The sequence below is a fragment of the Microtus pennsylvanicus genome, chromosome 4, assembly GCF_037038515.1.
Source record: "Microtus pennsylvanicus isolate mMicPen1 chromosome 4, mMicPen1.hap1, whole genome shotgun sequence".
NCBI classification, from domain to species: Eukaryota; Metazoa; Chordata; class Mammalia; order Rodentia; family Cricetidae; genus Microtus; species Microtus pennsylvanicus.
Window position 1 is genome coordinate 47,782,743 of NC_134582.1, and position 24,849 is coordinate 47,807,591.

Genomic DNA, 24,849 nt, shown 5'->3' on the forward strand with positions numbered 1-24,849 from the left:
AAAACAGGCAGATCTTTGTGAGTTTAAGGCCAGCCTGGTCTACAAGAGCTAGTTTAAGGACAGGCTCCAAAGCTACAGAGAAACCCTGTCTCAAGAAAACAAAAACAAAACAACAAGACAGACAAGAAAATATTCACATTTATTCTGAAGCAGAGTATAGGAAACTGGATGGGTATGGCATCACACACCTGTAATCTCAGAATCCAAGTGGTTGAGGTGGAAGGATTTCAAGCTGAAGACAAATTTAGGCTAAACACACAAAAGCATAGCATAATGCTTTGTTACTTAAGAGTATGGTCCTGGGGCCAGAGGCATCATCATCAACTGAGAATTTGTTATGAATGTAGAAATTTTGGTCTCATACCCCGACCTACTGAATCAGAATCCAGTTTCTCAGGATCTCCAGGTGGTTAGTATGTATGTTAACTAAAATTTCCCACCCAGGCATCACCCCCACACTCACGGCCAATTATCTAATCTATACTCACCCTCGCTCTCAAAAGATTTGAAGAAAATAAAAAAGACCAACATAAGAACTTTTTGGGCTCAGGGGCTGGAGAGATGGTTCGGCAGTTAAGAGACATATAGCTCTTGCAGAGAAATTGAATTTGGTTCCCAGCACCCATGTTGGGCAGCTTATAACTGTCAGTAACTCCAGCTCTGAGGGATAGCCTCTGACCTCCCAACTGGCACAAATTCTCACTCACACACACACAATTAAAAATAAAAGAAATTGAAATCAGGCAGTGGTGGCACATGCCTTTAATCGCAGCATGGAGAGGCAGAAGCAGATGGAGCTCTGTGAGTTTGAAGCCATCCTGGTCTACAAAGCGAGTTCCAAGGAAGCCAGAACTGTTACACAGAGAAACCCTATCTCGACACACACACAAAAAAAAAAAAAAACAAAAAACAAAAACAACAAAAAAAAAAAACCAACAACAACAAAATCTAAAAGCTGTTACCGGGGAGTAGCAGCTAAATGACAGTACTTGTCTAGCATTCCCAAGGCTCTGGTTCCATTCCTTCCATTCCTATTACCACCACCACCACCACCACCACTAATATAATAATCTTCGCCAGCCCTCTCCTCCTTCTAGAAGGGTCTCACTCTAGCCGAGGGTGATCTGGAGCTGACTGTGCAGTGCAGGCTGTCCTCAAATCACGACGATCTTATCTCAGTCTCTCAAATGCTGGGTTACAGTCATGAAACCACCCATCTCCCTACATATAAACCTCATCTTGTCAATGTTCGAATCTACATAAATAGCTAAAGGTTAAGATCCTTTAGAATGTCGTAAGGATTACGTCAAAAGGTTTAATTCCTCTATTCTCCCTAACAGGAATTTCTACCCAGAAAACGTCTTGGAAGTGGTCAGCGGCGACTCAGCATCAACACACACCTGTCATGCCCCAACAACTGCCACGCCGGCGACAAAATGCTCCATTTCCAGCCGAAAGCTAACAAAGGTCAAGAGAAACAACGCAAGAAAGTAACAAGGAGAAGGAAACACTTCCAACTCAAAAACAGTTCCTCCAGACCATCATCATTAGTGGGGCTCTATTTAAATCTCCCGGGTTGCTGGGGTTGCGGGAACTGTGTACTGGAAGGGTGTGGCGATTGGCCAGAGGGAGAGCCAATGTACATCAGGCTCTCTGTGTGCCGGAGAGATAAGAGCCTAGTGATTGGTCAGAGGGCGGGGTCATGATCTGAAATGCTGATTGGCTGACGGTGCAGGCAGGCGGGCGGTGATAGGTTGTTGGGAGAGCGGAAGGTTTGAATGGACTGGCTTGTGTCTGTTGGTCTTGTCCTTCTGCCAGTTCCGGAGAGAAGCTACAAAGCTGGACCTCTAGTTACAGAGATACAATTTTAACCCGAAGAAACGCTTCTGTTCCTCAGATTCCTTGTCATCCTGTGGAATCTTTGCTTCTGTCCAGTCCTGCAGGAGGTTCTCCAAATTCAAGTCCGCTGCTACTTAAGGTAAGCGGAGAGCTGTGTCCATTCGGGAATCTCGGAAACCCGATTGTCCCTGCAGGATTCTTTCGGGACCAGAGGTCCCAAAAGCCTTATCGCATTAGTTAGATTCATTTTTTTTCTGGTCAAGAGTGTGAAACTGGATGATTTGGATCAAGCCAATTTTCTCTGAGCAACTGCAGTGTGACATTCCAGCTGCGTTAGACTCGATCATTTGGGGTTGCTCTTCCAGCCGGGCTTAGGCGGGCTCTGGAAAGGGCGGAGAGCTTGAAAAAGTTGAACATCTGGAGTGTTCTTCTCTTAGATAACCCTCCTCCCTTGGTGAAGACTTGGAAGTCATGTCTACAGGACCCTTTCCACCTGCAAGAGAAGAGGAACGTTCTGTTTCAGCACCCAGTTTTAGGTCCAGTCAAAGGAAGATGTTACACCTACTTTTGGAGAGAAACGCTTCTTTTACCGCCTGTTCAGATTTCCCCGGATCTCCAGGAGACAAACTCCTTGATTTGCCAAACCTAAGCATTTTGTCTGGGTAAATTCATTTTTTAAAAAAGACTTATTTTTTTAATGATGTATAGGAGTGTGTGTATGTGTGTGTGTGTGTGTATTTCACATGTGAATATCTGTTTGTGATTGTAGGTGTTTTCAGAGGTCAGAGACATTGTACCCCTGTACAGGTGGTTGCTCTGCTTGAAATAGGTGCTGGGATCCTAACTACAGTCTTCTGGAAGAATTTTTTTATTTTTTATTTATTTATTTTTTTTTTGTTTTTCGAGACAGGGTTTCTCTGTGGCTTTGGAGCCTGTCCTGGAACTAGCTCTGTAGACCAGGCTGGTCTCAAACTCACAGAGATCCACCTGCCTCTGCCTCCCGAGTGCTGGGATTAAAGGTGTGCGCCACCACTGCCCGGCTGTTTTTTTTTTTTTTTTGTTTTTTTTTTTTTTGAGACAGGGTTTCTCTGTGTATTAGCCCTAGCTGTCCTGTAACTAGCTCTTGTCCAGGCTGGCCTTGAACACACAGAGGCCTGCCTGCCTCTGCCTCCCAAGTGCTGGGATTAAAGGCATGTGCCACCACTGCCCAGCGAGAACAGCAAACTCTTAACCAGAGCCATCACTCCAGCCAGTAAATTAAGTTTTAGTTCTACATCTTATTTTTGATTTTATGAGCAGGTTTGTTTGCTGAATTATCCTGTTTCAAGTTTCAGGGTTTGAGTCTCAGCCACGACCTTGAACATGTGACTCTTTTGAGTCTTGAGCTTCCTTTCTATGTAACAAACAATAAAAAACATCTTTTTCTATCTGGGACTTGGTGGTGTATGTTTGTGAAGACAGGATGACCACAGGTTCAGGGCCAACCTGGGCTTACCTTGAATTTCAGGACAATTATTGGGCTATGGAGTGAGACTCTATTGCAAATAAATAATAACAGAAAGAAAAAAATCATATCTTTTTAAAATTATTTATTTATTATGTGTATGGCTACATATATGCTTCCACACCAGAAGAGAGCACCAGATCTCATTATAGATGGTTGTGAGCCACCATGCGGTTGCTGGGAATTGAACCTGGGTCCATCTGGAAGAGTAGCCAGTGCCCTTAACCTCTAAGCCATCTCTCCATTTCTGTCTTAACAGGAATAATCTTTTCCTGTCTTGTCAGAATCAATGTGCCGTCTAGGAAGAACTCTGAAAATTCTATTTTGATGTTGTGTGAGTTGGTCACTTTAATTGTATCCGTTTTTGTGCTGTACTTTTAGATTCTGGTCGTTTCGTCTTTACACCTCACTAGCAGGCAAGATTTGAGGAGTAGTAGAGATTCCAGGGAGAAACTGAATTTGTGTTCAGGGTGAACAGGATAGAGAATGTGGGCTCTAGATCCTATTTACTGGGCAGTGAGATGGCTCCGCGTGTAAAGGCGCCTGGCACCAAGCCTGATGACCTCAGTTAGAGCCACTGTCTCCTCGAGTTGTCTTCTGACCTTCACACACAAGTATGTGCTCATACAAAAATAAAATGTAGTAAAATTCTAAAAAAAAAAAAAAGAAAGAAAGAAATCCCTTTAGTTCTCATTAAATAAATCACCTCCGTATGTTGGTGAGAAGAGAATGAGGCTCCCATTGTCACACTGTTGTCATGGAGAAACGTGAAACGTGGAGGATTGTTTTTCTCAACCCAGTCTGAACTATTTCAAAATAGCAGCTAGATTGGTTTGGATACTGTTTAGACCTTTGTGGTGGTAACTGAGAGAGATGTCATATGAAGACATGATCTCTACCTTTTTAGGATAGTATACCCTAATGGGAGTCTTAATAGAGTCTTATGTCTCAACAGAGGAACTCCAAAACGTTGCCTTGATCTTTCGAATCTTAGCAATGGAGAGCTGTCTGCTTCTCAGCTTACTGCTTCTGCTGACTTTGATGAAACCGGTAGGGGACAGTCTTCAAAGAGAAAACTAACTTTAAAATTTTTATCTTTATTTAATTTTTATGTGTATAAATGCTTTTCACGTGCATGTATGATGTGTACCACATGCATGCCTGGTACCCTCAGGAGCCGGAAGAAGAGTTGTGAGTTGGATCCCCTGGAACTGGGATTTCTGACTGTGATGAGCTACTGTGTAGATGCTAGGAAATGAACCTGGGTCCTTTGGAAGAGCAGCAAGTGCTCTCAACTGCTAACATCACTTGTGCTGGAGAGGTGGCTCAGCCTTTGAAGGCTAAGGCTTGGCCTGGCAGTGGTGGTGCACACCTTTAATCCCAGCACTCGGGAGGCAGAGGTAGGCGGATCTTTGTGAGTTTGAGGCCAGCCTGATCTAAAAGAGCTAGTTTCTGGACAGGCTCCAAAGCTACAGAGAAACCCTGTCTCGAAAAACAAACAAACAAAAAACAAACAAACAAAAAAGGCTAAGGCTTATTATAACTTTTTCGAGAGAACACAAGGTAATGGCATAGAAATGGAAGATGGTGAAAATAGATAAAGAACCTATGTAAAACCAGGTATATTAGTTTATGTAAACCCAAAATTTGGAAGGTTGAGACCAGCCAGCGCTACCACATACCAAAGCCCTGAGAGAGAACATTTGCCTAAAAGTAGAAATTTTGAGGTTAGATAATTTTTAGTTGAATGATAAATGGAAAGAGAAAATAACAGTAATAGAAGTTGCTTTGCATTAGAAAAGCTTTTCAAGAAGTAATTTATTTTGTTGACTGATTAATGGTGTAGATGCAAGTGCAGTAAATTTTTTTTAATTCCAATTTAATCTCACTAGAAGCAAAGAAATTGGCATAAAAATACTTTGTTCTACAAGACCCTTCATTCAGTCCTCAGTACCCTCCAAACTCAAAAGATATACGTTGCCAACTAATTGGTGTGTGTGTGCGTGCGCGTATGTGTCTGTGTGTTTCTGGGTCTAAACCAAAAAATTTTGCTAGTAAACCATTCTAATGTTCGCTGTAATTTCAGATTTCCTGAATAGCCACTTTCTTTTCTGTTTGCTTTCTTGGCGAGGGGAGAAGGTGGAGGTTTGAGACTGTCTCATGTAGCTCAGGCTGGTCTCAAACTTACTCCGTAGCCATTGCACTTCTGATCTTCTTTACCTCCCAGGTTCTGGAATTATTATTAGTGCGTGTTTGTTTGGTGGGGGTGGGGGTAACAGACTATGAGATAATGGATGTGTGCCACCATGTTTTCATACAGTGCTGAGGATTGAACTTTGTGCATGCTAAGCAAACACTCTACCAAGTAAGCATCATGCCCAGCCCATTATTCTCCATAACTGATTGCAGGTTCCTTGGATTCCTCAGGACCTCAGGATGCACAGTTAACCGCGAAGTAAGTTCTGCTGTTGAAAATGGTCTGCACGCCCTCACTGCTCACAGGGAAGTCCTTTGTGGACTCCGCAGACAGCGAAGTTCTTCCCTTGGGGTATTCGTGAGCTTGGAGGCCTTAGATTCTGGCTTGACAGATTTTAAGTTTTCTGGTTCTAAATTGTGTTGTGAAATGCAGACTATTTTAAACCGGCACACACAGAAATAATCTTGTTTTTACATGAAGGGAATGGTATACTGCGCGCATGCTGGAGCTTCTCTGCACGTGTGAGGTGCTGTATTTCAGTGACTCGGGATGCAGGGTCAGGAATGAGATTGTCTGGATCCTGGTGACTTACTACTTCACCAGCTGTGACCCACAGTTTCTTAATTCATTGGATCAAACTTTCTTTATTCATAATAAAAGATAACAGTAGCACTTTTTATTTTCTTTTGATTTTTCGAGACAGGATTTCTATGTAGCTTTGGAGCCTGTCCTGGAACTCACTCTGTAGACCAGGCTGACCTCAAACTCACAAAGATCCGTCCTCCTTTGCCTCCCGAGTGCTGGGATTAAAGGTGTGTGTCACCACTGCCTGGCAATAGTAGCACTTTTTAAAAACAGCTATTGAAAAGATTACTTAAAAGTGAGAAGGCTGCCGGGCGTTGGTGGCGCACTTCTTTAATTCCAGCACTCGGGAGGCAGAGGCAGGCGGATCTCTGTGAGTTTGAGGCCAGCCTGGTCTATAAGAGCTAGTTCCAGGACAGGCACCAAAGCTACAGAGAAACCCTGTCTCGAAAATCCAAAAAAAAAAAAAAAAAGTGAGAAGGCTGCTGGGCCATTTGAGACACTGTCTTAAATGAAACAAAATACCATCCAACCCAAACGTTAAAAACAAATGCTAATCAGAGCCAGGTGATATGGTTTACGTTCTAATTCCAAAACTCCAGTGGTCGAGGCAGGACAGCCTTACCTATGTAACAAGTCTGAGGCTAGCCTGGGCTTTGTAAGACACTATTTTAATACCGTCTCCCATTTCTACCCCCTCCCCTCAAAAAGCAAACAAACACAGAAGAACGAAGCAAAACATATATATAGCAAATACCAAGCATTTTATATTAGTTGTTATAACTATGATGAAGTATCTCTTGGAGATCCTAAAATATTTAGCTAGGAGGTGTACACAGAATAAAAACTGACTTCGGTTAAACTCAAAACTTATTCTAGACAGTGGTGGCGCACGCTTTTAACTCCAACACTTGGGAGGCAGAGGCGGCAGATCTCTGAGGTCAAGGCCAGCCTGGTCTACAGAGCAAGTTCTAGGACAGTCAGGAACTTGTGTTTCTTTTGTTTGTTTGTTTATTTATTTATTTTTATTAACTGGTCAGTTTTATTCCCAGAGTTATAGAAGGTGTATGTGCATACCCCCACCCCCAATAAGTACTGTAAAGCATTCCCAGTATAACTCTGGCACTCCATGCTCTGTGAAAATAAAAATAAGTGTTTATGCTGGCAGATTGTAAAATCCCCTACTACTTCCTTTTTTCCATCTTGTGCTTTTTGTTTTGTTTTGTTTAATCTTTTTTTTTTTATTGACCTCTACATTTTTCTCTGCTCCTCTTTCTGCCTCTCCCCTCCTCTTCAACCCTCTCCCAAGGTCCCCATGCTCCCAATTTACTCAGGAGACCTTGTCTTTTTCTACTACCGATGTAGATTAGATCCATGTAAATCTCTCTTAGTGTCTTCATTGTTGTCTAGGTTCTCTGGGATTGTGGTTTATAGGCTGGCTTTCTTTGCTTTATGTTTAAAAACCACTTATGAGTGAGTACATGTGATAATTGTCTTTCTGGGTCTGGGCTACCTCTCTCAAAATGATATTTTCTAGCTCCATCCATTTTCCTGCAAAATTCAAGCTGTCGTTATTTTTTCTGCTGTGTAGTACTCCATTGTATAAATGTACCTCATTTTCCTTATCCATTCTTCGGTTGAGGGGCATTTAGGTTGTTTCCAGGTTCTGGTTATGACAAACAAAGCTGCTGTGAACATAGTTGAGCACATGTCCTTGTGGCACGATTGAGCATCCTTTGGATATATACCCAAAAGTGGTATTACTGGGTCTTGAGGAAGGTTGGAGAAACCCTATTTTAAAAAACTAAAACCATGGGGCTGGAGAGATGGCTCAGCGGTTAAGATCACTGGCTGTTCTTCCAGAGGTCCTGAGTTCAATTCCCAGCAACCACATGGTGGCTCACAACCATCCATATAATGAGATCTGGTGCCCTCTTCTGCCCTGCAGGTGTACATGCAGACACTGTATACATAATAAATAAATAAATATTTAAAAAAACTAAAACCATAACAAAAAATCAATACTTATTCTAAATTGACTGTTTTAGTCTTCTTAGACTCTCCTTAGATATTGTATAAGTAGATACTATGTAATCGCACTGGGGAAAGCTTTCTCTTTTTTTTGGATTTTCGAGACAGGGTTTCTCTGCGGCTTTGGAGCCTGTCCTGGAACTAGCTCTGTAGACTAGGCTGGTCTCGAACTCACAGAGATCCGCCTGCCTCTGCCTCCCGAGTGCTGGGATTAAAGGTGTGCGCCACCATCGCCCAGCTGGGGAAAGCTTTCTATGGCAGCTTTTATGAGTACATGTGAAATTTTTACTTGTATTCATTGTTGTCTTTGAACTGATTTTTCTGTCTTTTCTTCTCCTCTTTTTTTTTTCTTCTTCTTCTCCTTCAAGACAGGATTTCTCTGTGTAGCCCTGGCTGGTCCTGATACTCTGTAGATCAGGCTCCAGAGTGCTGGGATTAAAGGCTTGTGACCACCACCTGGATTGATTTTGGTTTTTTTCCTCTTTCAATACTTTTTTCTTGGAGGCTGGGTCTCATTGTCGTCCAGTATGACCTGACTGCTGGCTCCACAGTGTCGGGCCACCGGCCCGGCTTTGGGTTGTTGTAAATAGCCCATGCTTGTCGACTAGGTAGGTTGTGGGAGGGAAGATGGAAACTCAGCTCTAAAGAGCCTCCTGTAGCCAGTGTGGGAACAGGGGTGGAAGGTGCTGTCTGGTGGTCGCTGGGCTCACCCAAGGCCCCAGGGGTACATCCTACCATCAGAATAGACTTTCTTGTGCACGTGTTTATCTCATCCAGGTCAGGTATGCTGGTGAACTGAGGGCCTTTTCCCCAGGACGCCACTGAGTCTTGATATTTAATACCCTGCGTATTGTTGGAAGAGACAAATAAACACTAGGACTCCTTGAATAGAAGAAAGGAAAAGCCAGGTGCCCCTAACCACCGAAGAACCAAACTGTGTTTGGGGATTACCTGACTAGTGGTCTGTTTTTGTTTTAATCTTCAGGAATCATCACCAGGACCTTATGAAAGGCATCCCAGTAGGTAGACTGGCCTGCCCACCCACCTTCCTACCTCCGCCCCTTCCTTTGAATAGGGGTCTCACTATACTTGGCTAGCTGGGCTGGAGTTGAGCGCTGACACTTCAGGCATGCATCACCAAGCCCAGCCTAGACTCTCCCTTGGTTTGACTGTGACTTTATTTCTCTGGTGGGAAGCAGAGGGGTCCCAGCTGGTGGTGTGGCTTACAGAGATTGGATGTTTTCAGTAGACACCGTCTTTTAGGTGCAGCTTCTGTGTAGTACTCCAAATGCTTTGGACCACGGCCACAGAAAAAAAGATGCAATGCGTGACCTATCTGCAAATAAAGAAAATGTGAGTATTTAGTGGAAACCTTGTTATATTAATTTTATTTTTTTAAATGAACAACTGCTTGATGTCATGAAACCTAGGCTCAATATGCTAGACAAGTGAATTCCATCACTGTACAACAACAACAAAAAAACCTCTTGTTTTTCTACCTAATGTTTAACCTTAGGACAAACATCTAGCTCTATAGCAAGTTATCAGTTATCTCCAGTTCATCAGTTTAAGTATACAGATTGCCATTACTATCATGTAAATGATTGTTTTGAAATGGTCATGTTGTGTTTGTAGGTGTAGGCACGCGTAGTACAACCTATATGCAAGTATACCTTCCCAAGCAAACTTTCTTCTCTATCCTTTTGCTTATGATGATAAAATTTGTATTCTCCAAAGCAAATCTAAGTATCAGACATGAAGTCCAAAGTATTATATATCTTCCGATACGCATTTGATGTTTGTGTGTATTTGTTTATGAGATGTGATTCTTTTGGCAGACATTACTACTTCTCTTCCTCCAGCCAATGCAGTTTTTCTTATGCAGATAAACACCAATCTGAAGACATTAGAGTGGGAGGCACCTAGGACCTCGAGGTTTCGAAACCTGCCTGGAGAGCCCCTGGCTTCTCCCCTTCCTGTGCTGGTGAGTTGTTGGATATGTTGACGACTGGAGTATCATGGACCAGAGAGTAAGCTGTGGACTTCTGGCCTGTTGACTTTTTCTGAGCTGCTTTAGGTGATAAGAGGGTGAGGGAGTAAATCCAATCTCTGTCTTTTTAGGTTTTTAAACTATGGAGTGAGAATTTTTCTTAGGCCTTTGGTTCCTTCTTCTTTTCTCTTCCTTTCTTTTCGGGTTTTTGAAACAAGGTCTCAGTCTGTAGTTCAAGCTAGCCTGGAAGTCGCTGTGTAGTTCAGGCTGTCCTAAAACCTACAACAATCCTGATATCTCAGTCTAGTGCTAGGATAACAACCCTGCGCCACGATGCATGTTGCCTAGATTCTTTATTCTTTTTTGAAGTGAGGTTTCACTGCTCAGGCTAGCCTTGAATGCCTGTTCTCTGTCCTCCTCTTTGGTCTTTTGAGTCCTGATGTTATAGGTTTCTGCCCCTACAGGTCGCTTTTAAGAGTTGTACACTTTTAATTCTTACATTTATATTGTTAGTATATTTTGAGTCAGTCTTTGTACATGATACAAGTGTTCTGGTTTTGTTTTGTTTTGCCGGTTTTTCAAGACAGGGTTTCTCTGTAGCTTTGAAACTAACTCTTGTAGACCAGGCTGTCCTTGAACTCACAGAGATCTGCCTGCCTCCAACTCCCAAGCAATGGAATTAAAGGTGTGCGCTACCACCCTCCTCCCCCGACTGATACAAGTGTTCTGAATAAAGTCAGGGTTTCTTGTTTGTTATTTTTCATTTTTTTGTTCCTTCATTGAGACAGGATTTGAATATGTAGCCCAGGCTTGCCTTGGCCTGCTCTTCCTTTTGCACCAGCCTCTTGATTAGTGGGATCATGGACATGTGCTTTCACACTCAGCCCTAACTAGGTTTTAATCTCGTCAATATACTTGATAGGAAAATAGAATCATGGTGGAAAATGAAATGAGGTGTCTGGGCAGTCCCATTACTACAGTTCCGAAACTGAGTCAAAATCTAAAGCTAGAAGACCAAGAAGGGATTTCAGAGGAGCCAATGGAGTTTTCCCTGGAAGACCAAGGCACCAAGGTACGGCATTCTGTTATTTTTAATTTTTCATCCTTTCTTTTCTATTTCATTTTTTATGTGTATGTGTCTGTATGTTTGTGTGTATGTGTATGCCATATGTATGGTGGTCAGAGGGCAACTTGTGAAAGTTAGTTCTCTCTTATCATCCAGGCATCAATCTCAGATCAGCAGGCTTCACGAGCTGAGTCATCTCAGTGGCCTTTGGTTTCTGCTATTGTTGTTGGTTGTTTTTTTTTTTTTTCTTTTAGTTTTTTGAGACAGGGTTTCTCTGTGTAACAGCCCTAGCTGTCCTGGAACACACTCTGTAGACCAGGCTTGCCTTGAACTCACAGAGATCTGCCTGCCTCTACCTCCCGACTGCTGGGATTAAAGGCTTGTGTCACCACTGCCCTGCTGTCTTTGTTTTTTAAAAACAGGGGGGCTGGAGAGACCGCTCAGCAGTTAAGAGCATTGCCTGCTCTTCCAAAGGTCCTGAGTTCGATTCCCGGCAACCACATGGTGGCTCACAACCATCTGTAATGAGGTCTGGTGCCCTCTTCTGGCCTGCAGGCACACATGTAGAAAGAATATTGTATACATAATAAATAGATAGATAGATAGATAGATAGATAGATAGATAGATAGATAGATAGATAGATAAAAACAGGGTCTCAGGATGTAGTCCGGTTGCTGACATTGCTGTTCAGAGCAGCTTTGACGGGCACACTCCTGTCTTAACCCCCGGGATGCTAAGACTACAGGTGTGCGTTCTTGTGCTGCTTTTCCAAATTGTCCATCTCAGTTTGTTTGTTTGTTTGTTTGTTTGTTTGTTTGTTTGTTTGTGACAGGGTCTAACTTTTAGGCCCAGGCTGTCCTAGAACTTACTTGTATCCAAAACTGGTCTGGAATTCACTGTATAGCCCAAGTTGTCTTGGAACTCCTTAATCCTCCTGCCTCAGTCTCCCAAGTGCTAGAATTACAGGTATGAGCTTCTACATTTGTTCCTAAGTAAACAATAGTCTATACCTATTGTACAGGGCTGTGAAAACAAAACAAAAAGCCAGGATCTTAGTCATGATACATGCCTATAATTTCACTGCTTGGTAAATAGAAGCAGGAAGGTTGTAAGTGAAAAGCCAGCCTTGATTACTTAGTGAGACCTGGTCTCAAAGGGGTAGTGGACTGGAGAGATGGCTCAGCAGTTAAGAGCCCGGGCTGCTCTTTCAGAAGACCAGGGTTTAAGTTCAAATTTTTATTTTAATTAAAAAAAGAAAGAAAGAAAGAAAGAAAGAAAGAAAGAAAGAAAGAAAGAAGTCTTTAGACTCGAAGACTCACCTAACGGATAGAGTCTTGTCACCATGGAGATCATCCTATTACTGGATGAGAAATTTTAGTCAGTAATTTGAGGCATCAGCAGAAGTGATGGCTGGAATAACCAGGCAGGATCTTGCAAGTGTTTTACGGTGTACTTCCCACATCACTAGGAGATAATTTGAAACTGCTTGTGCCTTGTAGGTGTGTGTTGACATTCCAGAGATAGTTTCTGAGGTGTTTAGCACTTCTGAATCAGCTTCATTGATTTGAAACTAATGTGGACAAAGATGTTTGAAAATCCACTCCCGTAAGTGGAGTAACTGTCTGGAGGGATAAGCTGACTAATGGAAGTGGATGGACACAAAAGGGCAGGATGAGGGTGTGGAAGTAGTGCACTCGACATACAGTGCGCCCTTGTACTGAAACTTTATAAAGTTAAAGATAAATGATTTGCCAGGCTTGGTGGCTGATGCTTATAATTCTCGCACTTGGTGCGCTGAGACAGGAAGGTTTCCTCGAGCTCGAAGTTGGCCAGGGTAGCAGAGGGATACCCTGTTTCCACAAGCTAAGTGTAGTGAGTTCACAAGGCAGATGTGGTCCATGGGTTTCAGTTCCTGTGTTAGGCCATCTGCCATCTACTGCGAGCCTCAGTTTTCCCTTATAAATGGGAGAGCAGGGCTGGGCAGAAGGCTCAGCTTATAAAGCCCCAGAACCCACATAAATGCTGGGTGGTTCCACCTGTAATCCAGCTCTAGAAAGGGGAAGACAGCAGACGGAGATTGGGGTCAGCAGGCTAGTAGAGCAGCCTCACCAGCCAGCTCTCCGTTCAGTTGACAGACTGCCTCCATGAATGAGGAGAGCGACTGAGGAAGACTATTGGCGTCCACCTAGGGCCTCCACAGGCATTCACAGACACGTGCACACATGCACGTGGGTTACACGAATACGTATGTGATATGGAGGACATAATAACTTCTACAGAATTCCTGTCCATATGATAAAGTATTAAGAGCAATTTGTATAATTCCAGCACTCAGGAAGCTGAGGCAAGAGAAGTCCAAGTTCAAGGCCAGCCTGTCTCAATCTCTGCTTCTCCCTAAAGTAAAGCATGTATGTTCTTTTTTTTTTTTTTTTTTTTTTTTTTTTTTTTTTTTTTTTTTTTTTTATGGTGAAAAAGTCTATATTTAGAATTAGCCGGCTGGGCTCAGTTTAGATGATTCCAATCTTGTTGGCAACATCCAGAGCATCATAATCAGGAGCCAACCGAACATACGCCTTCTTCTCTCCGTCGGGCCTTATGAGGGTGTTGACTTTGGCCACATCGATGTCATAGAGTTTCTTCACAGCCTGTTTGATCTGGTGCTTGTTGGCCTTGACGTCCACAATGAACACAAGTGTGTTGTTGTCTTCTATCTTCTTCATGGCTGACTCGGTGGTCAGGGGGAATTTGATGATGGCATAGTGGTCAAGCTTGTTCCTCCTGGGCGCGCTCTTCCGGGGGTATTTAGGCTGCCTTCGTAGCCGCAGGGTCTTGGGACGCCGAAAGGTGGGCGATGTGCGGATCTTCTTCTTTTTGTGGCTGTGGACGCCTTTCAGCACTGCCTTCTTGGCTTTCAAGGCCTTCGCTTTAGCTTCGGCTTTGGGAGGGGCAGGAGCTTCCTTCTTCGCTTTCGGCGCCATCTTGACGAAAAGGGTGGCCTACTCCAGCATGTATGTTCTTATCTCACACATCTGTGTGTATGCGTGTGTGTAAACACAGGGTAGCAGTGTTTAATGGAGGAGAGATCCACCTGCTTCTGCCTCCCAATTGCTGGCGTGCACCACCGCTGCCTGGCTAGAGAAGACTGTGGAGCTGGTTCTCCCTTCCACATTAATATGGGTTCTGGGAATTGAACTCAGGCTGCCAGGCGCCAGCAAGTACCTTACTTACTGCGCCATCTTGCCAGCCCTGTTCTTTACACCTTTTTTTAAATTGTATTGATTTTTATTGAGCTCTACATTTTTCTCTGCTCCCTTCCCTTCAGCCCTCTCCCAAGGTCCCCATGCTCCCAATTTACTCAGGAGATCTTGTCTTTTTCTACTTCCCATGTAGATTAAATCTATGTATGTCTCTCTTAGTCCCCATTGATGTCTAGGTTCTCTGGGATTGTGGTTTATAGGCTGATTTTCTTTGCTTTTTGTTTAAAAACCACATGTGATAATTGTCTTTCTGGGTCTGGGTTACCACACTCAAAATGATGTTTTCTAGCTCCATCCATTTTCCTGCAAAATTCAAGCTGTCGTTATTTTTTCTGCTGTGTAGTACTCCATTGTGTAAATGTACCACTTTTTTTTTTTAATCCATTCTTTAGTCGAGGGGTATTTAGGTTGTTTCTAGGTTCTAACTATGACAAACAAAGCTGCTGTGAACACAGTTAAGCACATGTCCTTGTGGCACGATTGAGCATCTTTTGGATATATACCCAAAATACCCAAAAGTGGTATTACTGAGTCTTGAGGAAGGTTGTTTCCTAATTTTCTGAGAAATCACCACACTGACTTCTGAAGGGGCTGTACCAGCTTGCACTCCCTTTACCCCACAACCTCTCCAGCATAAGTTGTCATCAGTGGTTCTGATTGTTCTTTAAATCTTTAACATGAGAATTGGGGTAAGTGAGAGTTTTGTCATTTCAGAGCTTAAGTCTAAAGAAGATGGCCCCTCTCTGTGACATCAATGCCATTCAGATGGAGGAGGAAGAGTCTGAACAAGGGTATCTGATTGGTGATTTCTCCAAGGTGAGTTTGTTTCTATCTGCCTTTACTATGCGCGCACGCGCGCGTGTGTGTGTGTGTGTGTGTGTGTGTGTGTGTGTGAGCTCATAGAAATCTCCCTGCCTCTGCCTCCTGAGTGCTGGGATCAAAAGTGTGTGCCATCACCACCAGGCTGAATCGTCTGGATTTTAATCTCTGTTTGCAGAGGATGCTAGATGTAACACTAAATGTGCTTTGCTGACTTAAAGGTATATATACCTCAACCCTAAGTCTGTCTACTAAGAAGGTATTTCTTGTTTATCTAAGAAAAATCCACAACACTGGTATGTATATGAAACTTTGTATCCTTTATTCTTGTTAGAAATATCTTTTTGAGAGCTGGCAAGATGGCTCAGCAAGCAAAAAGCACCCTGGAGCTTGTGGTGGAAGAAAAGAACCAATTCCGGAAAGTTGTTCTCTGAGCTTGACACACGCATGGTGGCGCATGAATACCCACAGTCACCCTCACACACATTTCAAAGGCATTTATTGATTGTGTATACAGTGTCCTGCCTGCATATGTGCCAACGTGTCAGAAGAGGTCACCAGATCTCATTGTAGATGGTTGTGAGTCACCATGTGGTTGCTGAGAATTGAACTCAGGACCTTTGGAAGAGGAGCCAATGCTTTTACCCTTTGAGCCATCTCTGCAGCTCTCACACACAATTTTTAGGATGTTTAAAAATCTTTTAAGCTGGGTGTAATGGCTCATATATATAGTCTCAGCAGTCAGTAGACAGAAGCAGGAGAATTGCTGCAAGTTTCAGATCAGCTTAAACTCTATAGTGAGTTCTAGCAAACCAGACTATCCAGTGAGACCTTGTCTCCAAAAGCAGTTTGTGTGTGTGTGTGCGCAAATAAGTAAAATGATATTAATACTTGGTTAATATAAAAAAGTAGAAAAATATATTCCAAACCTTTTTAACGAGGAAGATTATTTTTTGTGTATATTTCTATTTCTACAGACTTTTTCCACACAAACACACACAGACACACACAGATGGTATTTTTATCCCCCAGCCCTCACTAACAACAAAAATAACTGTTATGCTCTTTTGGGTCTGCTGAGGTTTTGTGTGCTTCTCTGTTGTTTTATGTCATCTCATGGGCTCCTCGGAATAAGAGCACAGCTCAGTGGTAGAGAGAGTGCTTGCCTGCTGTGCCCAGGTTCCGGACTGGATCCTCAAACTGCCATCTTTTCTGAGGCAGGGTGGTGAGATCCTGTCCCCAGACCATAGCCGAAGCTTTTCAGTGGGTGCTGGAGATGTAACAGTGATAGAATGTGTGCTTAGATGTCCAAGGCCCTGGGTTCAGACCTCAGACAGACAATCTTCCCAGCAGCAAACAGTTCTGTTTCATCATTTATCTTTGCTTTTACAATGTTTTTATTGTTAACGCCTTTAAGTTTTTCGAGTGAGTGTGCGTGTGCATGAGAGTGTGCGTGTGCATGAGAGTGTGTAGTGTGCATGAGAGTGTGTGTGTGCATGAGAGTGTGCGTGTGCATGAGAGTGTGCGTGTGCATGAGAGTATGCATGTGCATGAGAGTGTGCGTGTGCATGAGAGTGTGCGTGTGCATGAGAGTGTGCGTGTGCATGAGAGTGTGCGTGTGCATGAGAGTGTGTAGTGTGCATGAGAGTGTGTGTGTGCATGAGAGTGTGCGTGTGCATGAGAGTGTGCGTGTGCATGAGAGTATGCATGTGCATGAGAGTGTGCGTGTGCATGAGAGTGTGCGTGTGCATGAGAGTGTGCGTGTGCATGAGAGTGTGCGTGTGCATGAGAGTGTGTAGTGTGCATGAGAGTGTGTAGTGTTCGTGTCATATACTAGAGGACTACTTACGGGAGCTGGCTTTCTTTTTCTACTATGTGGGTCCTGGGGTTGAACTCAGGTTTTCAAGCTTGGTGGCAAATACCTTTACCCACTGACCTGTGTCTCTGGTCCTGTTTTTGTTTTTGAGACAGCCTGATTTTTTGCCAGGCTTATGCACAGCCACTTGGCTTATGTTTTTGTTTTTTAAGATATCTCATATAGCCAGGAGGTGGTGGCTCACACCTCTAATCCCAGCATTTGGAAGGCAGAAGCAGGCGGCTCTCTGAGTTTGAGGCCAGCCTGCACTACAGAGTGAGTTCTGGGATGGCCAGGGCTGTTACACAGAGAAACCATCTCAAAAAAAGATAGCATCTCATAGCTCAGGATCCTTCTGCTTCAATCTCCCAAATGCTAGGGTTACAGACGTATACCAGTTCTTGAACATTTAATCTTTTGATTTTGGGTGTGTGGAGGCTGCTGTATGTGCTTTAGTGTATGTGTCCATGTGAAGCCATAGGTCAACCTTGAGTGGTGTTCCTCAGGGGCTGTCACCATGTGTTTTTGAGGCAGTGTCTCTCACTGGAACCTAGGCTAATAGATGAGTCTAGACTGGCTGGCCAATAAGCCCCAAGGATCCTTGTGCCTCTGCCACCCCAGCTCTGGGATTACAAATGCATACCATCCCGCTAGCTTTGCTTGTGGATGCTAGGGGTCAATGTGGGTCCTCATAGTTGTATTTTCTCACCTGACCTATCTCCCCACCACCCCCATTTTATTTTTTTATTTTTTTGGTTTTTCGAGACAGGGTTTCGCTGTGGCTTTGGAGCCTGTCCTGGAACTAGCTCTGTAGACCAGGCTGGTCGCGAACTCACAGAGATCCGCCTGCCTCTGCCTCCCGAGTGCTGGGATTAACCCCCATTTTATTGTTAACAACAACAACAGAATTGTTTATTTTTATTTTGTTTTTATGTGTTTTGCCTGAATATCAGTACGGGCCAGTGACCTATAATGTGGGTGCTGAGAAATGAACCTTGGTCCTCTACAAGAGCTCCAGGTACTCTTAACTACTGAGCAATGTCTCCAGCTCCACATTTCATCATAAAAAAAAAATTGGCTAAATAGTGCACACCTTTAGGTAGCCAGATCTCTGTGAATTCAAGGTCAGCCTGGTCTACATAGTAATTTCCAGTACTGTCAGAGTTACGTAGTGAGACTCAAAAAACAACAACAAATTTTTGTTTGTTTTTTCTAGACGGGGTTTGGGTTTCTCTGTAGTTTTAGAGCCTGTCCTGGATCTAGCTTTTGTAGATCACAGAGATCCACCTGCCTCTGCCTCCTGAGTGCTGGGATTAAAGATGTATGCTACCACTGCCCAGCCAAAAATGTTTTTTTTTTTTTAAAAAAAGTTTTATTTTGTATACAGTTTTGCCTGCATGCTAGAAGAGACCACCAGATCTCATTATGTGGTTGTGAACCACCATGTGGGTGCTGGGAATTGATCTCAAGAAGAGCAGCCAGTGCTCTGAACTGCTGAGCCATCTCTCCAGCCCCAACAAAATGTTTTTGTTTTATGTATATGGGTTATGTGCCTATGTCTATGCATCACATGTGTGCAGTGTCGTCAGAGGCTGAAAGAGGGCATCAGAGCTATTGATACTACAGCTGGAGACGACTGTGAGCTACCACGTGGGTGCTGGGAGTCTGAACCCAGGTCCTCTGAAAGCAGCCAGCCATCCCCCAGACTTGTAGTTCATCATTTTCAATATCTATTCATTAGTTAATTCTTTGGCTATTCATGATTTCTCTATAAATCCTTTCTGTGGGACATTTGGGTTTATAACTTTCCTTATGAGTAAAATGGGCATATTTGTGGAAATGTAGAGTTCTGTGTACGTCCTTGAAAAGTTCCTAGGGATCGGCTATTAGAAACAGAATTGCTCTTTGGTTTTCTAATATCACTTGAAAGCCAGATGTGGTATTGCACATCTTTAATCCTAGAGCTCTGGAGGCAGAGGCAGGGGGATCTCTGAGTTAAGGCCAGCCTGCTCTATAAAGTGAGTTCCAGGATAGATGTACACAGAGAAACCCTGTCTCACTTGGAAAGGACACTGTGGGAGTCTTGGATCTGACGTGGGCTGGGAATCCCTGCTGTAAATTCAGTTCTTGGGTCTTTCTAGGTGTGTGTGCTGCCGATGGTGTCAGGAAAACACCGAGATCTGAAGTACGTCACCCCGGACACAGTAAGCAAATTTCTGCAGATGATAACCGGGCGATCATATTGTCAGCCTGTGCACCCCTAAAGCCCACCTTGTCTGTGTTGCCGTCACTCTGTCCACTCTCATGGGCTTCTTATTCCACTGAGGCTGTGTTAGAAGGACTTCTTTGTATCCATTTTCTATCTTTTTATCAATCTGTCCAACTATTTTATAGATAAGTTTTCCCTCTGTAGACCAGGCTGTCCCGGAACTCACAGAGATCTGCCTGCCTCTGCCTCTGGAGTGTTGGGATTAAAGGTGTGTGCACCATGCTTTTCTGCCTTTTAAAAGTTTTGAATTAAGTAAACGATATATTATAAATAAGGGAAAGAAGGGAAGGAAGACATAAAAAGAAAAAAAATTACTCAGTTGGGACTCAAAGTAGCCTTGAACCCTTATTTATATGTTAGCAGTCTCTCTCTTTCTCACAAACAATAGCAACAACAACAACAACAACAACACACACACACACACATACACAATGACTCTGAAAAAGTCTCCTTTATCCCAGACTGTTTGTAAATTCACTGTGTAGTTTTTTTTGTTTTTTAAATTTTTGAGACAGGGTTTCTCTGTAGCTTTTTGGTTTCTGTCCTGGAACTAGCTCTTGTAGACCAAGCTGGTCTTGAACTCACAAAGATCTGCCTGCCTCTGCCTCCCGAGTGCTGGGATTAAAGGCATGCCCCAGCCATCTGTTGAAATAGGGGCAGCGGGGCTGCATCCCCGGCACCCGGCCGCCCACGCGGGGCTGTGTCCCGCCACCCAGCTAGCTTTACCCGAAATAATTACACGGACACTGTATTCTTTTAAACACTGCTTGGCCCATTTCTATCTAGCCTCTTCTAGGCTAACTCTCGCACCTGGACTAGCCCATTTCTAATATTCTATGTAGCACAGCTAGGTGCGCTTACCGGGAAGATTCTAGCCTACGTCCATCCTGGGTCGGAGCTTCATCGCGTGTGTCTGCCCAGGAGCCGGGAGCATGGCGTCTCTCTGAGGCGTCTGCTCCCGAGAGGAGAGCTGTGGAGTCTGAGCTCCCTTCCTCTTCCTCCCAGCATTCTGTTCTGTTTACTCCTCCCACCTATGTTTTAACCTATGAGGGCCAAGCAGTTTCTTTATTACTTAACCAGTGAAATCAACAGATTGATATGACACTCCCACATCACTTCCCCTTTTTCTGTTTAAACAAAAAAAAGGCTTTAACTTTAACATAGCAAAATTACATATAACAAAACAGTTATCAAGTGAAAGTTACAATAATCTTTATCATAACTAAGGAAAACTATAACTATAACTAACTATAACTACACAGTGAATTAGCCGGGCGGTCCTTACATTTCTGAGCCATCTACTTCCTGAGTGCCGAGAGTCTAAGTGGGTGCCGTCATACCCGGTGTGATCCGTGCTCGCAGAGTTGTGTGTGCACTGTTCCACCTCGGTTTCTCCAGCTACCCACTCTCACTCTTTCTTTTCTTTTCTTTTTTTTTTTTTGAGACAGGGTTTCTCTGTAGCTTTGGAGCCTGTCCTGGAACTAGCTCTTGTCTCCCAGGCTGGCCTCAAACTCAGACATCCTCCTTCCTTTTCTCACTCTTTCTGAGACAGGATCTCTCTATGTAGTTCGAGCTGGCCTGGAACTTGCTGTGTAGATCACACTGGCCTTGATCTGCTTGCCTCTTTCTTCTGAGTACTGGGATTAATTTTAGTTTCTAAAAAAATGATAAATTTACACTTTTGCTTGGTGAGATTATTGTAAGTATTTGAGGCCAGCAATGGCTACATGGTAAGACCTTGTCTCAAGAAAAACAAGGCCAGTCATGGCACACATCTTTAATCCCAGCACAGCACCTGGGAGCAGAGGCAGGTACATCTCTGAGTTTGAGGCCATCCTGGTTTATAGAGAGATCCAGGACAGCCAGGGATATACAGAGAAACCCTGCCTTGAAAAACAAAACAAAGAAAAAGATGCACTGTATTATTTTAATAACTATATAATCCATTATACCAGAATGTATAGCTTATTTAACTAAACCTTTCTTATTGAATATTAAGTTGTTTCTAATATTTCAGTGTCCTAAAACAATGCTAAGATGAATATCAATTTGTGAATTTTTACTTAAAGTGTTAGAAGAAACTGAGGGTAGTGAGTACATGCTTTTAATCCCAGCAATTAGGAGGCAGGGCCAGGAGGGTCAAGAGTTCAGAGTCATCCTCAGGTATAGTGAGTTTGAGGACAGCCTGGGCAACATAAGACTTTATCTCTTCAAAACAAAGACTTTAAAATAGGAGGTATAATTTCATGTATTTTTATATGTATTTATAAAGTTTCTTTCTAGAAAGGCTGAACCTAATTTATTCTTCTAGAAGCAATTTTAAGTTTTCCCCTTTAAATACAAATCCTCACCTGTATGTTTTCTGAAAGACTTGGTGAATGGGGAACTATTTCCCATGTCTTCTTATAAAATTGGGTTCTCTAGCTACTGCCTCTGCTACTGCTGTCCTCCTCGGACGTCTCCTGAGAGGCTGCTGGTGACCATGCTTGTCTCTAGATGGATGGGTAACCTCAACATCAGCCACATGGGGCCTCTGCACAGGCATCTCCGCTTCATGCTCATGTGTGGGACTGGGCTTAACCATTGCCATGTTGCAGGTGCAGGCTACCTCTGTAGGCTGTGCATGCAGCGCGGCCCTGGGTGGCAAATGGGAGTATACAAAAAGGCGCTGTGGCTCCTCTCTCTGAGTGACAGTGGACAGGATGTTCAGTCTCCCTTTCCCTGCAGGTGGCTGATTTATTGTCTGGAAAGTTCCAGAATCTGGTTGAGAAGTTTTATATCATCGATTGCCGCTATCCATATGAGTACCTGGGAGGACACATCCTGGTGAGGTGACACTGGGAACATTAGCAAGGGAGAGGCTGGAGATTTGAGTTTATTGAGAAGAGTATATGGGCAGAGGGTCCTGAAATCTAGCACCAGGACGGGGATTATCCGTTTGGATCACATCGGAGGGAATCTTCATGTCTGGGTTAAGTCTGTGCCTTGAGCAATCCCTTTCCCTCCTGGATAATCTCCCTCTTTCCTGTGGGAGCCCCGAAGTAAAAACAGTCGGAGAACCAGGAACACTTTGCAAACATTTAATGTTCACACACAGTTCTCAGAGTTTAACCTGTACTCCAGTGGTTCAGTTCTGTGAACAGGCGTGGAGCAGCTACAAACCAAACTCTTTGCCATGCCCTAGGGTAGATACAGAGATAGGCTTAGCCTCTTGCCCTGGAATGCCTTCTTGCCTAGTCTTTCTGGCCTGAATATCCCTGCATAGTATCCCAGGCATTCCTGAGTATTGACTGGACACAAGCCCTTGAGGGAATTCTTGCTAACATCCTTTTCTACAGGGAGCCTTAAACCTGTACAGTCAGAAGGAACTGCATGAGTTCTTCCTGAAGAAGCCTGTTCTCCCTCTGGATGGCCAGAAAAGAATCATCATTGTGTTCCTCTGTGAATTCTCCTCAGAGCGAGGCCCCCGAATGTGAGTGTCTAAGGTTGGCGATGGAAATGGATCTTGAATGAGACTTGTCAGACCAGTTTAGACAGACTAACCCGAATGAGCGCCTTCCACTGCAGTTAGATGGTGTAGAACTTTGAGACACGGGTCTTGGCTAGAACACACAGGCCATAGGATTGGGCCTTGGGGGTTGTAGTCCAGCCCTACTTCCTGTCCCATACCTGCTTCCTCATTCACCAAGTTGTGAACAAGCTGGGCAATAACCTCCAGTGCCAGCAGTGAGGCTGCAAGACTCCATGCCTCAGGGTGATTGAAGGGAAGTGTTCCCAGATTCAGAAGTTTGAGCACTAAAGGGAAGAACTGGGCACTGGAGATGTGATTCAGCTGACAGTGTGCTTGCCTAGAATGCATGTCCTTGGGTTTGATCACCAACATTGCATAAAACTGGTCATGACTGTACACACCTAGAATCCCACCTGGAAAGATGGGAGTCACACAACCAGGAAGAACAGAAGTTTAAGGTCCTCCTGGGTTCTAGATCAGTTTGGGCTAGAGAGCCGGTCTCAAAAAAAGAGCCAGACATGGTGGCGCATGCCTATAATCCCAGTACTTTGGAGGCAGAGGCTGGCAGATCTCTTTGAGTTTGAGTTTGAGACCCTGTCTCAAAAACAAAACAAAACACAAACAAAAATCCATGTAAAGACACACGCACACACACAAAGAGGTTTGGGGATGAAGCTTCAATGGAGGAAATGGAAGAGAATGCTATTTGGACCTTGGTTAGCCACAAAGGTTCTTTAGGGAAGTTAGTTATGGTCTGCCCCCAACCCCCACTGAAGGCTCGCGGGCTCCTGACTTTTTGCTTCCTTCACCCAATTCATCTCTGGATTTTCTCTAAAGGTGCCGTTCTCTGAGAGAAAAAGACAGAGCTCTGAACCAGTACCCGGCATTATACTACCCAGAGCTGTATATCCTCAAAGGGGGGTACAGAGACTTCTTTCCAGAATATATGGTAAAGGGACATGGAAGAGCCCAGACGTGGTGGGATGTGGAAATGAGGTGAGGTGGGTGGTGGTGGTGTGGCTCAGACTCGGAAGAGCCAGCGTTAGCCTGCAACCTCCAAAACTGTAAACGTCCTGAAAGGAAAATACAGCTCAGCCACTGGGAGCAGCACCTCTTGTCCTTCGTGGGTAGAGCTCAGGAGCCTAAGGAGTCCTTGTCCTTGTCCCCTACCTTTCAGGAGCTGTGTGAACCACAGAGCTACTGTCCTATGCACCACCAGGACCACCAGGCTGAGCTGCTCAGATGGCGAAGCCAGAGCAAAGCGCAGGAAGGGGAGCGGCAGCTTTGGGAGCAGATTGCCGTCCTGGTGAAGGATGTGAGGCCATGATAGTGGGTATGACAGTGGCCGTGAAGTCGCCGGAAGACAATGGAGATGCCAAACAGAAAGAGTCATCTATGCCTCTAACCCTATGATTGTTAAGCTGCAAACATTGGGGATAGTCAGGCATAGTGCAACACCTTTAGTCCCAGCACTCAGGAGGTAGAGGCAGGAGGATCTCTGTGAGTTTGAGGCCAACCAGGGCTACACATGACCCTATCTCAAAAACAAATAAAAAGCAAACAAAGCAAAACCCATCAGACAAAAGCCTCCAGGTGTCTACAAGCCAACAGGCTGTTATTCTGACAGACTGCTAGGCCTGAGAACCCGCTCGGTGTCAGTGAGCTGCTGCCCGGGGGCTGAATGGTGAACAGAGGTGTTCACCCTGCTTCAGGGAGTTCATAGAGCTCTCTGCTCAGTTTCCCATGTCTTAGCAGAAGCCAGACAGCTGGTTCTCTGACCAGGCCTGGCTGTCTGACATCCTGCCTCTTCTCTTTCTTTGTATTTTCTCCCATTGCTCCCCATCCTCTTTACTGAATGGGAGGGTAAACAGATGTGTGATTGTGAGCCCAGGCTCTTCCTAGAAGATCTACATAAAGCAGCGAGGAGT

The 24,849-nt window shown here is 44.1% G+C and overlaps 2 protein-coding genes across 4 annotated transcripts; one reads left to right on the forward strand and one right to left on the reverse strand.

Moving 5' to 3' along the window:
• The first annotated feature begins 1,445 nt into the window (after positions 1-1,445).
• Positions 1,446-24,496, forward strand: Cdc25c (cell division cycle 25C). 3 transcript variants are annotated; one of them, XM_075968983.1, is made up of 15 exons: positions 1,446-1,550; positions 1,898-1,978; positions 2,277-2,501; positions 4,299-4,393; positions 5,753-5,798; positions 9,139-9,172; positions 9,417-9,506; positions 10,039-10,137; positions 11,066-11,215; positions 15,182-15,283; positions 19,283-19,345; positions 22,138-22,236; positions 22,749-22,882; positions 23,759-23,870; positions 24,099-24,496. In XM_075968983.1, the coding sequence occupies exons 3-15, from the start codon at positions 2,311-2,313 to the stop codon at positions 24,246-24,248; spliced, it is 1,365 nt and encodes a 454-aa protein (XP_075825098.1). In that variant the 5' UTR covers positions 1,446-1,550; positions 1,898-1,978; positions 2,277-2,310; the 3' UTR covers positions 24,249-24,496. The 3 variants fall into 3 exon arrangements, with proteins under 3 accessions (XP_075825098.1, XP_075825097.1, XP_075825099.1); XM_075968982.1 differs by lacking the exon at positions 1,446-1,550 and having other exon boundaries at positions 1,811-1,978; XM_075968984.1 differs by lacking the exons at positions 1,446-1,550; positions 4,299-4,393; positions 9,139-9,172 and having other exon boundaries at positions 1,811-1,978.
• Positions 13,624-14,207, reverse strand: LOC142847853 (large ribosomal subunit protein uL23). The gene has a single exon (XM_075968994.1). The coding sequence runs from the start codon at positions 14,186-14,188 to the stop codon at positions 13,718-13,720; it is 471 nt and encodes a 156-aa protein (XP_075825109.1). The 5' UTR covers positions 14,189-14,207; the 3' UTR covers positions 13,624-13,717.
• Positions 24,497-24,849: the final 353 nt, after the last annotated feature.

Coding starts and splice junctions, on each gene's coding strand:
- Cdc25c (XM_075968983.1), top strand. CDS start 2,311: ATGTCTACAGGACCCTTTCCACCTGCAAGAGAAGAGGAACGTTCTGTT. Junction 5,799..9,138: donor GATGCACAGTTAACCGCGAA/GTAAGTTCTGCT, acceptor TTTAATCTTCAG/GAATCATCACCAGGACCTTA. Junction 15,284..19,282: donor TGATTGGTGATTTCTCCAAG/GTGAGTTTGTTT, acceptor GGGTCTTTCTAG/GTGTGTGTGCTGCCGATGGT.
- LOC142847853 (XM_075968994.1), bottom strand. CDS start 14,188: ATGGCGCCGAAAGCGAAGAAGGAAGCTCCTGCCCCTCCCAAAGCCGAA.